This window comes from Dermacentor silvarum, chromosome 1 (assembly GCF_013339745.2).
Source record: "Dermacentor silvarum isolate Dsil-2018 chromosome 1, BIME_Dsil_1.4, whole genome shotgun sequence".
Taxonomy (NCBI): Eukaryota; Metazoa; Arthropoda; class Arachnida; order Ixodida; family Ixodidae; genus Dermacentor; species Dermacentor silvarum.
This window is the reverse complement of record NC_051154.1, coordinates 123,232,294-123,244,848: the sequence shown is the minus strand read 5'-3', so window position 1 is coordinate 123,244,848 and position 12,555 is coordinate 123,232,294. Positions and strand designations below refer to the sequence as shown.

General features: G+C 41.4%; 2 protein-coding genes across 10 annotated transcripts in view; one reads left to right on the top strand and one right to left on the bottom strand.

The window, feature by feature from the left end:
* LOC119435967 (uncharacterized) overlaps positions 1–7,833 on the bottom strand; it is a 49,207-nt gene extending 41,374 nt beyond the window's left edge. For 2 of the 8 annotated variants that reach the window (XM_049673059.1, XM_037702680.2), the window contains exons 1-2: positions 7,275–7,831; positions 2,323–2,516 (exon numbers count right to left, since the gene is read on the bottom strand). In XM_049673059.1, coding sequence (XP_049529016.1) covers positions 2,323–2,516; positions 7,275–7,482 — 402 coding nt within the window. In that variant the 5' untranslated portion in view covers positions 7,483–7,831. Of the gene's footprint in view, positions 1–2,322; positions 2,517–3,926; positions 6,200–6,224; positions 6,262–7,274 lie in introns of those variants that run through there. The other 6 variants (XM_049673090.1, XM_049673084.1, XM_049673065.1 and 3 more) reach the window with 6 other exon arrangements.
* A 97-nt stretch (positions 7,834–7,930) lies between these two features.
* Positions 7,931–12,555, top strand: part of LOC119435966 (alanine--glyoxylate aminotransferase 2, mitochondrial-like) — a 54,838-nt gene continuing 50,213 nt past the window's right edge. For both annotated transcript variants that reach the window (XR_007468477.1, XM_049673056.1), the window contains exon 1: positions 7,931–8,304. Coding sequence is in view for 1 of the 2 variants with exons in the window: in XM_049673056.1 (XP_049529013.1) it covers positions 8,259–8,304 (46 nt within the window). In the remaining variant the exon portion in view is untranslated. The remainder of the gene's footprint in view (positions 8,305–12,555) is intronic.

Sequence of the window (12,555 nt, the reverse complement as noted above, 5' to 3'; positions counted from 1 at the left end):
TTTTTTGCAGCACTATCTGTGACCGAAAAAGTAAACTAAATGCATGAACATGCTCAGACTGCCTTTGGTAAGATAAAGTGGCCCTTTTTATCATCCACTGTAGCAGGTGTACAAAACATGTGGATGACTTCGGCTCATCTACAAAAAGTAAAGGGTTAAAGTAACGACTTCAAATAGTGTTTACTACACACATCCCCTAATGTGTACCTTCAACAGTAACAATCACCAATGAGGTGCATGTGAAGATTGCTTGAGAAAAATGATCAGACAATAAAGTAGCTCGCCACTGTATCAGACACTCCCATACAGCCTTGGCTAAGTTGCACTTACATTCATTCTTGTTTGCTAATGCCACATGCTAGGTTAATAAAGAATGTTTGGTCCTATATTTTGGATGTGTGCACATCAAACTTTCGACTGACCAAAATCAAGCTCAGTGAAAATACAGAATGACAAACTTTTCGATTGTAGGTTAAAAGTGCTACAACATGCTCTTACAACTACTTCTCACATAAGCCTCTTAAATCAGCCAGTATACGTACACCGAAAAAAAAAAAAAATCATAGCAGACCTGTGAGACCTCACAGTATTACAACCCACCCTTCAGTGGAGCTGTTGTTATTACAAAGCATATAATTAACCTATGCAATAAAGTTTGCACGCAGATCATCTATAACATGTTCACCATCCTCATGCAAATTGAAATTCATGGCCCCATTTTCTCCCAGCACACCAGACAAACATTGTATGTGCTTTGTATAATGCTGCAAAAGAAGGAGAAATTTATCATTTAGCAATTAACTCCAAAACCATAATTAACCTACAGATTTCAAACATGGCGACCCCATCATTCCTAACATACCTCTCTTTCCCTCCAGATGAAAACTCAGTGGAACATTGTTCCCACACCAAGAAAGCGTGCATATAACGCTTGTATAATGCTTTCAAGTGCTGGTATTGCTAATTCTCTCTAAAGTCCATTATTTCACACACTTCACCAATAGCATGTCCCCATATATCCTATAAATTGAAATCCAGGGCAACATTTAGTCTTCCCAGGACCCAGGACAAATATTGCATGCACTTTGGACAAATATTGCGTGCCTTTAAAGAGGGAGGAAACAAGTATTTGGCCATTTTCTCCAAAGCCAATAATTAACCCACACACTCTTTAATATTACCCACATGTCGCCCTTAATATGCCTTCTATTCCCTCCAAATTTAATCTGGGTGAAACATTTAGATCTTTCAGGACACCTAGAAACATGCATATAATACTTTTCAGCACTTCTATTCACACTAACAGCATCTTCATAAAGTAAATGCCACATGGCTGTTGGTGGCAATAGTTGGCTGACCTATACTTTCTTGTGTTAGGGTGCACTAGGTGTCGTTCTACACCAAGTTTTGTAAAATGTTCCCAGACATTTTTTTCTGGTTTATCCAGCCACCACATTCTAAATTTTATAATACCTGGCCACATTGTATGGGCAACTAATAGTGCAACTCCATGGAATAAAAACAAAAAACAAGCGGCTAGGCTAAAGCAGACTGTACTGCACTTGACAAAGAGTCACAATTATTTATTAAAACCTAGGTGCCTGGAATTTTAATTAAATAGTGGAACATAAATGGATCCAGTTAAAAATAAATGTACATCATTGTTAATCGCCCTTAGTTAATAACCATTACAAAAAGAAGAGTGTCAATAACCTTGAAGAAATTCAAAGGCTTGCAGTTTGCTTCATCAACAACAGTTATAACAGGTGGTTATCGCCTAACAACCCCATGAGGGCTAATAATATTGTCACTCCTGAAGTACACAGAAAACTAGCAAGATTGAAATTTCTTTACCAGCTAAGGCATTGGCTAAATTCTGCATCTTACCTGCTACCACTGTTACCTAGAAATAGTCCTTGGTATCATCACCAGCACAGTTTAACGCCTGTATTAACATGCACGAATAATTGCAAGTACTCCTTTTTCCCAGAGCAACAACAGATTGGAAAATTTACCACCCGACATAATCTCGTCACAGAATGTACAGGCATCATTTGAGAAATTTCTTAGTTTGTAGTATTTGCGATTCAACTTACTGTTAGTTGTTTCCATATATTTCTCTATCAATTGTACTTTCATATGTTTACTTCAGGTATTATTAAGCATCTTCAATTGCTGCGAATGCAGCATATAACTTTTCATAGTGTTGCTGCCTAGTTTCTTGTGGCTAAACAAAAGATTTGTGGGAGAGGTTTACCTTTAACATAATAATGTGTGAAGACTAGCACAAAAATTTACTGATAACTAAAACATCTCACTCACCCTGTCTATCTGGTACTGTGCCTTAAGACCTGCATCAAGAGGTTCTTGAAGCCAGGCAGGTTCAGAAACATTTACTTGGTCAGTGCTAGAGGAGTAGCTGCCATCTGCATCACTTGGGGAAGGCCGCCTGGCTGGCACTGAACTCAGATGTGCAATTATGTCCAAAGACTGTGGTCGTTTTATGTGTGCCACTGCTTTTTTTCAGGCAATGACAGCATATGAAAAATAATAAAGGTAAACTAATCATTAGCATAATAGTAATCACAATAATAACTGCAGCAATGAGTATGCTTGGTACATGCATAACAGCAGCAGTGCAGTCTTTAAAACTACTTTTTGCAGCTGGCGAGGCTGGTAGTACACTGGAGAATTTGCGTGGCGCTTTGTTTATGGGCTTCACATCTCAAAATTTGAGAAGTAAACAATTTGTGTTCTTATTTTACCTAATAATTGGAGAGAAATTAGGGCTTTACCAAAAGCCATTCCAGTAAATGTTTTCATTTTGATTATTTTATGAGCAAAAGGAACTGACAATAAGCACTCCTCTTTTACAGAACGTAAAATGCCTTATTTTTACAAATCAGGGCCAAGGTATTGTAAGAATTATTTTCTTTATCCTTTTCATTCTATGTGATTGGCTTGCACACCACGTCGCAATCATCATTAGGATTCGTCACTTTGTGCAACAGATAAAGAATAGAATCGAGGGAAAAGGAATCGTTACAAAATACAGCCCCAATTAAAGCTTGCTACAAATAAATGCTCTTCCATTCACAATATTTTCTCTTTATTAAACTTTGCTCATGCATATTGCTATAATCATTTGTGGTGGCATTCTAGTGCACCATTCCACATTCCTGAGAGAACACAATTAACAGCAAAGCAAACAATTGCAATCACGTTCAAGCTATGCAACGTGTAGCAACAAGCTATGCAACTAATCTCATACAGTGTTTATGTTTATCTACCACAAATGTTACAACCACAATATCATGGAATTTTTAAGTTTATTCACTACACCCCTCACAATTTATGCCGAAATGCAAGTACCAAATCGGGTAGATGCACAGGGTGAGACATCTATGCAGCGATGTCACAAGAACAAGGGCGATGTATGATGCTTGTCGAGAGAAGAATGGGGATGACAGGTGTATGCACAAAGTAATATGTATATCCAGCTACATTTAAGGATTCTATCTCTCTTGTGTCACAAAGGTTCATACCCATTCTGGAGGATTGGCCAAGAATGGGCACAGACCAAGTGGTACATACTCAACGGCTAAATCAAAGAAAATCAAGCAAGTCAAGGAATCCGTTGAGTACAATGTGCTATTCCATGAAAGATCGGTGTGCCTACGATACCCGAGATACCCATGAGCTGACGTTATATGTTCAGATTTTATGTAGATTTCTTTTTTTACACAGAACATTGGGGTCAGTTACTGGCACTACTTTGTCAAGCCCATTTGCTGGTACCTGCAAAGAGGCTTATATAACCGTGTTTCACCATTTTTCAGTGGTGCCCAACTACGCTTGTAATTATGCATACCAGGTTTGAATACCAGCACACGAAAAAGAATGCAATGTCATCAGCATAAACATACCTGATGATGCCACGTCACAATGGAATGGAGCCAAGTAAAAGATTAAACAAAACAAGCCCATGAAGGACCCCTTACAACTACATAAACTTTTCCTCTCCCTACAAGCACTCCTTTGAAAGCAGAAGAAATCCCTATCCCTTAAAAATTTTAAAAACTACGCAACAAGGTACCAAGGAAGGCCAATAACTAGCAACCTATCCTCGATGATCTTGAGCTAAACACTAGGACAGGCTTTAGAAGTATACGAGATTGCTTAAGCACAGCATTTACTGCTTCATTGCACAATGTTCATCCAACTCTCAAAGTCAGAATGAGCCACCACAGAAACATTCCGTGCCCAAAACTAATATGACAGGGCCTAATAGATGAATTGTGGACACAAACTTCATTATGTGGGAATGCAACACCATTTCTATCAACTTAATAACATTTGGTGCAGATGAAACTGGCCCGATATTGTCTAGCATGTGCCCACCGCTTAGCTTTTTCAGCAACAGAATATGCCTGGCAAAGAGTTAATTGGAGGAAATACCGGTAGCTGCAATTGAATGAGTAACAAGAGCTGTTGCAGTGGCATTGCCAGTTCTTTTCTTGGCTCTATCAGCATGACCAATGCCTCTTGCATATATCTCAAATCTGGATTTTATTCCCTCTAGATGGGCAGATAGAATAGTCTATCGGATGAGCTCCTCCACATCACAAAGATATTTTTCTGAATCAGGAGGCCAGTCACTAAAAGAGTGGCCATCTCCAAAAACACAGCCGCAAAGCTCTATTTGCAGCTTCCAGCACTATGTCAAAAGTACCCAAACATGAGGGCGTGTTGTAAGGTTTATACCCAGAAAATTACTGGACAGACAATTACTTCTTCTGAGGGGCATGATACCTGCAAAAGTTGCTACAACTGGAAAGCAAGTATTAAAAAAAATGTAGTTACAGCAGTAGGACACCAGCCACTGAGACATTCTCTAGCACCTCAGAAGAGCTTAAACTGGAATCAATGCTGTGTATTACTCTTCATGGTGTAGGTCAGTTGAAATGAAGGCATTCAGTGGGTGCTTACGAGACCACAAAAGAGAAAAGGCTTTCTCCATTGTTGCCATGTGACCTTGTGGCTGTCCTGGCAATAAATCCCCATAAACTTTCAAAGTTGGAGGTTAAGAGTGCACAGATTTATGATATTATATTCCTGCTAAAGAATCTGAAGATCAAGAGAACTGCAAGGTCATACCATGGAAACATGTGACACAACAACCACACCTTCCACTCTTATCAGACCTTTGTGAGGACCGCTGCAAGTTCAGCAGCAAGTGTTGTACGAGGGACAACTGCAGCAACATTGTGACAGAAAGAAGTGTGTTGTAGTACCGACTATTGCCAGCCAGGACTCGAGCCTGGACAGTCCTACAAATTCTGCCCACACAAGGCTCCACTTTAGTGCAACATACAGCATAGAATTAAGGACACAGACACAAAACATTGTTATTTTGTCTCCACAATCCAGTTCAGCTAGTTCAGTAGAAACTCCTTTGGGGCTCCAGCTATGCTACAGGATGAGCCCAGAAAATGCTGCAAACAGCTCAACCACCATCCATGCCACTGAAGGATATTTGGCCAGAAAACGTTTACTGGGGGTATAATTTAAGATGACATACAAGCAGCTACTGAGCCTGGCTGATGTGCAGGCTAATGTGTTTGAGGCCAATGTGGATACACTGCTTTTCCAGGTCAGGACTGCCATAGACTGCCCGAGTGTGGATTTCTCTGGCAAGCTACTTTTTACCAGCAACAACTTGGGCATTCATGACAGTTCAAAGGTCCAACATGCCCACCTACTTCCCCATCTTCCCCCGGATCAAAGGGGATGTCTGTGTCAACAATGTCACTCTCACAATGTCCCAGAGTGAATGTCAAGTAACTGTACAGTTACTGTTCCAACTAAAACTGCTGGCTCCTCTGGACTCAATATTGCACAAAGGTGGCATTTCACAGTGGATGTATTACAATATCAAGTTAAGGGCATCACTTGCCCGTTTTGTCCAGAATAAATCCAGAGTAATATGTTGCCTAGAGCGATGCCAACCAGAAGGTGTAGAATTTGCAATAGAAGCCTGGTGCATCTGTTTCACCCATAACCTGCAGTTTCATCTTCACAATAATAGATGGCACCAACCACTACTCAGATCCTGCAAACTCCACATGATTTCCTTGCATTGCAGTAGGCAGTGCAAGCTAAGAATTTAACCTGGATGAAACAGACAACCAATGCACTCAAACAAGGTATAATAATTCACTCACTGCAAAAAGTCACCTTTTTGAGGAATCTGGTGAGATACTGAAAAATGAAATTTCCTGAGAAAAAAGGCTTACAGATCCACAGAAATACATGCTCTGCAACATGAGAAGTCACCCATGCAAAAACTTAACACGGGACAATATAAAATTTGGAAGGACAACTCAGTTCAAGCACAGTGGCTCAAAGGTGGATGAATAAGGCGACCTGAAAAGAGAATTAATTGACCAGGAAAATCCAAATCTAGGCAAGATAGAAATATTGTAAAGCTATTTCAAGGCTTCTGCGCAATGTAAGATACTATAGCCACATTAAAATGTAAGTTTAGAAAACAGTTGCACAACCAGCAATGCAATTGTGTTGGATCTCATGTGCGCACAGATGAGATCCATATTATGCTGATTACATAACATTAAAAATGTCAAATTGGCTAAAATGAGAACGCGTAGACAGATAGGCGCAGCAACAAGGAAAGGTAGAGTTGAGAATGACTACCTCCAATGTATGGTCAAATTAAGTCGCAGGCATTGAAGCCAAAGCAGCCAAAGGTCAAGAAAAAATGACAGCTTGTCTGGTTACGCAACGAGAATAGGTGAGGCGTGCATTGGCAAAAGGAAACACAATCAGCTCCAACAAGAGTAAAAATTATTTGAAACACCAGATACTCTGGATAAACAGCAGCCAAAGACTTAGATAGGGCGAAGTGGAAGAATAACATGAAAAATAGACCCTCAAATAGAAATGGGTCATAGGTGAGAGTGCTGCGCTGAAGAGATGCTAAACTGAAGGAAGCAGAAATCTGAATTTATGAGGATAACGTATGGCAGGAAAAATACGAAGTAGCATGCGAGAGGTGGGTCCTTCGAATAACACGAGTGCTCAGCTTAATCATTTCATTCCTGCCAATCTGCGACTACAGATAACCTTTAATACCGCAGACAGGCGAAAAGTATGATCCATAAAAACTATTGAAACGTGTCTACACAGCTGTCACTCAAAAACAACACATTTTTAGTGCAGTAAAGCTACGGTGGGAAACGCGCTAATAAGCATACCTTTTGGCTTATCGTCTACGACAACAAGACATTTCCGACGAGTTTGGAGCACATACTGACCACAAGTAATTAAATCCCCGAGCTCATTTGGAGCGTATTCAGATGTAGACGTGCTACGCGTATTAACAAAGCGCTGAAAGGAAAATGGGTTGGCATCAGCGCTGGTAGCACCCCGCTCTTCTAATTCATCATCGCTGGGAGCCGCCATATTGCAGCTGTTGCCGTTGTTGCCAATGCATGTAGCCAAGCCCCAAGCAATGCCCCAAGCCACACTATCAGTTGAGGTAATGGTAGGGTGGCTAGCACCCTAGTGATGGTAGGGCCACAGAACACCTATGTAGGGCAGTAGGGTGCCTCGATGCGCTCGCTCGCCTACGCGGGCGCATCGAGGAACTTTATAGGTGATACCACGTGACCACGATGCCAGGTGATTACGATCAGTTACGATTTTACGATCACCTGGCAATGCATAGGGACCATGCACATGTGGGATCGCATGGCAGGTTGGCAAGGCACGGCAGGTTATGCGTGGTAAGAAAACGAAGGCAATAAACTTTTACTTCACAAAAGTTGCATTTCGTTTCTTTTTTTCATCACGGCGAAAATGCGATGGCTGAACGAACTAAACGTGCTACGTGGCTTCGTTATCGCTGGTAGCAAAGCCTGGGTGGCCTAGGCTCGACGTCGCGCTAATATTTAATGTGCGGCCTTCCTCATTGCGGCACTTATGAAGTGTGCTAACCGCACGCTGATACATTTGAAACCGTATTCCACTCCTTCCGTTAAGGAAGAAGATAAATGCATGGATATATCTGCTTGAAAATTGCAGGATACTTTCGTGTGATAGCGCAGTCGATGTTGTAACAGAGCACGTGTGTGAAAGGGCGCGAATGCGTGGAGAAACCGTTGGTTTTCTGCCAATTTTGAACACGTTCTTCCAACACTTCCACCGACAGCTGTGTGAAACCAGCGCTCGCAAGAAAAATGCATCTAAAATGTTTCGTGCGTCGTGCAGTTACACCTCAGTGGGGTATGTGTACTGTTTTTTTCTAAATGTCTGCAACTTCCACCGCGTCGCTAAGTCATATCGCGCTTGTTACAAGTGCACGACTACTGATTAAGCGCGCGCGTGTCCACACCGGTGGACACGCGCGCCGAATGTCCACACCGGTGCAAAATTTTGAAACGACTTTTTCGGTTATTTCCCCTTCGTGGTTGGCTCGCACGCTGCTGTTATCGCTGTGGTCGATCACCGTGCAACCAACCGATGATAAGGGATGATTAGGCCCGAAGGAAAACAATCGTTACAAATACGCGGCATATTTGCTTTCGAAAGCACGGCTTTGACCTGCAAAGGCAGGAACCTAACTAGCTTTTCATCATTATTTACCACTCGTGTGTTTCAACATGTTTAACAAGTAAATCCCAAACAAAAGCAACAATAATGTTAGCACTTCACATAGATTAGCCCTTAACATGTTAAATAGTGAGGTGTGCTTTTCTTTTTTTTTTAGTTTTTTTAATTTACTTTGAAATTTATGTCCTGATTTCTACGGTCAAGTGTGGCATAGAAAACTGCTCATGCACTGCTCTGGTTTGCAGTGACAGCTTTCCTTTTTCGATACAACCATATGCAGTATCTATTTGATGGGCACTAAGCTTTGCCATGGCAAGGTGCGTTCAAGTTGCTGTCTGGTATAGAAAAACTGCTCTGGAACACCTAGGCAAATTTATTTCCACTATAACCAATATGTTTACTGAACTGAAACCTTGCTCTTGCATATTACGTCTAAAATCTGCATTTGCCTCATTTGGTGCCAATCATGTACATACCCCGAAACACCTCTCACTTCTAACACAAGATCCTTGACTCCTTTACTGATGGTTACAGCACAGCCCTTGCCACGTTATGCACCTTTACAAACAGACATATCTTTATGAATGAGTGCATCAATTCTATGGCCTCATCTCTGCTTGAACTTGTCGTACGTGTTCCTCTGTCTTCCGACAAATTCTCATTTCAGTATTTATTGTCGTTAAAATACATGTGCTCTCGATTGTCCGTCCTCCTATATTCAGTTGTTTTGCAGCATTTATACTTTCCACAGCATGTAGATCAGTGCTTTTCACAACATTGTGAGGTGACATTGATGAGCTTCTGCTGTAGAATTCCATCCCCAAATTTTAACCTTTACCAGTCTTGCTTCTCAACCTCCAAGCTTTGCTTCGTTTTTAATGAAGAAGAAACAATTTGTCATTTCCTTCAGTTGCAGAAAAATTTTTAAACTCCTTCACCATCTTGTATTTTCAATGCCTGTTTGCAATTTATCATCATCTCGAGCTGTTCAGTTAGGCCATAACAATAGGACATATTGTGCTGCACTCCAGAAATTAATCTATGCTTGCCGTCTATGCTGCAATGTGTGATATTTTTTTTAATGTTCTTTTATGATTATATATGTTCTAATTTTTTTGCAATTTTTTCCACTTCTTTTTCTTTGTATTGATTTTTATGTGTGCGTATGTGTTCTGGCAAATTTTGACATTAATTTGCCATATTATTTAGTTTTTTGCTGTGTGGCCAATCTTTTCGTGCGTGTGTGCCGTGTTTTTAAGGACTTCACATGTGCTTGACATGATGCACGAGGCAGTGATACATCAGCAATGAAGTGAAAGAATTATTTAGTGATGCTGGCAGCCATTCGCAGTCTATGCTGTATTAGCTGATGAAAGTTATGCCAATCTTTCCTAATCTTTGTTTGTTTGTTTTTATGCTATACTTTATTTATTTCAAAGAGATATTTTAAAAGAATTACAGCATATTCAACACACTTATTGGAATCTACATTAAACAAAGCTTTCTTGAATCGTTTCAATTAAACACAGTTATATTTTATGCAGTTATATTTTATTTCCAAGTTATGTAATTGTTTGCACCTTAATTCATCTATGCAAACACAAGTTCACATATGGGCTTATGACATGCAACATGAATCCAGTGATGACTTGCAGTTAAGTGTGGCGTTTTATGAGTGTTGAAGGAAGCATCGTGTTCAAGGGTGGATGTACAGAGAAGTGTGAAACATAGCTATGCATGTTTAATGCTTCAACAACCCTGATGAAGACGTGATCAATCATTCGCCTTCACCACACAACTGTGGAGGCCTCTGACTAAGTCTATTTTGTGAAACGTTCTTTGCAAATCTTCTTTGTTCTGTAGATGTTTTTCGTGCATTCCTTCTCTGCACCATACCTATGCGGGATATTTCCTGCTATGTATGCTCAGTGAGACACTGACGTTAAACCCAGGGGAAGAGGCAGATAAGGTCGGTTGTCATGCTACGGCTGAGCAACTATAAAGTGGTATTCACACGAGGAGAAACCCACCTCTTCTTGGCATGGAGAGCGCACCACATGACCTCTATGCCACGTTTTCGTTACGCTTTCATGAGGCGGCGTGGCCTCGGGAGCTGGAGAAGCGCCCAACCTTCGCAAATGCATCTGCTTGGCGGTGGCACGCAACCTTGTTGTTCGTCGGGCAGGTAGAGGAGGCTTACCGGAAATGCTGTCATAGATGGCCCCGCCCATTATCCATCTGGCCAGTCCCCCAGAGTGGGTACGTGCCAGTATATCCCAAGGATCTAAATCTACATTACCCTCGGGAGAAGTCCCCCATGTGAATACCACTTAATATGTGATAGCATTATGAGGATTGCACTGCCTGCAGGATTGGCGCGCGCCTTACTAACCACATTAAAGCCCTTGTAAGGACACAGATCATGCACTGGTGTGAGGGTCGGCCCACCAAGTCATCACATTTGATGACACAGTCTTTGGATCGGCCTACTTTTGAATACACCACCTCCGGGACCAGTCCAGTTTACTATTACACGGTGTCCGAGATTAGCCCACCTTAGTCGGCAAGAGATTGACCAACAGACACACAGAAACGCAAAGAAGCTTAAAAAAAGCCCATGGAACAGCGCACAGTTTCACTTCTTAAAGTGGCCCTAGACCAATCTGAGCTTGAACGCGAGCGAGCGGTTTCTCTTGCCTTCGCAACCCTCGCCGTGTACTTCACTAGAAGATATGTGGACATTACGTCAGTACCGAAAGCCACGTTGGTGCTCTTTTATTGTTTCAAAATGCCATCAGCTTCCGCTTATTAGGACTCCACGCTCTTTGGATACACGCTGTTGCCACTGCACACGCAGTGCAAAACACGCTACATGAGGTGATATCAGTTGATGGCGCACGACCGGCAAGCTAGATGACAAGGAAAAGCAGGCGTATGACTGCATGGCAGAGTCATGCTAGCAGACAGATTGAAACTGATGTGCCTTATATACAGACCAGTCGACAGCTTTCACTCCATCACGTGCATGACCCCGCTGGCATCACAGTGTGTGGAGTAGCAACTGGAAAATCCCGGAGAGGAGCAAGCGATTTTTAAATATTTTACGGAAGTGGTTTAGGGGCCCTTGAAAGTGGACTGCTTGAAGGGGGGATGAACATGCCATGCTTAGCGAATTGAAGTAATTAGCTGAATAACAACGTTCCAGCAATTTTTTAATTACTTATATGAAGGCACATGCTACAATTGTAGAATTGAAGTGGAGCAGTGCTGAAGCCATTCCATTTAGCAGAAAACTTAAGATAAGCTTCAGTTTTGAGTTACACATCCCCGAAAGTATTCTGCAACACATAGGCATTCTATTTATTATATTATCAAAAAGCCTACAGCATGCATTGCAGGGCAAAATGAAGTATTCTTCTTGCACAATGTAGGCTGACACGACTCGTGCCAGGCTCAGGGTTCTGCTAAATGAACATGCCTTGAGCACTGGACTTCCCTCAATTCTTCATTTGTAGCATGCACCCTAAAGTTATCAATTAAATGTTTTTGTTCATGAATTGCAGTCTATCGTGTAAGTGATGTCCTTAATTCTCTTCTAGTGATACAGCTAAACTTGTGGCTGAGTGCCACAAGTTTAGTTAAAAAGATAAATGGCTGGCATCTGTATTGTATTTTTGTTTATAAAGAAATAAACCTTCACAATATTTTGGTGAATCTGTTAATGTGAACAGCTTGTAGTGAAAGATCTAAAGCCTGTTCAGTGCCCCAAATTACAAGAGGTAGCTGCACACGACGAATACATATTTCCTGACTTTTGACAGTTCATTAATGGCATTAGATTGTAAGACGTGTCAAAAGCTGTGGAGTTTATTGTATGGGGCATTAGAGGCAAAGCTGTCCTGACAGCTAAGCTAGTAGTCTCGA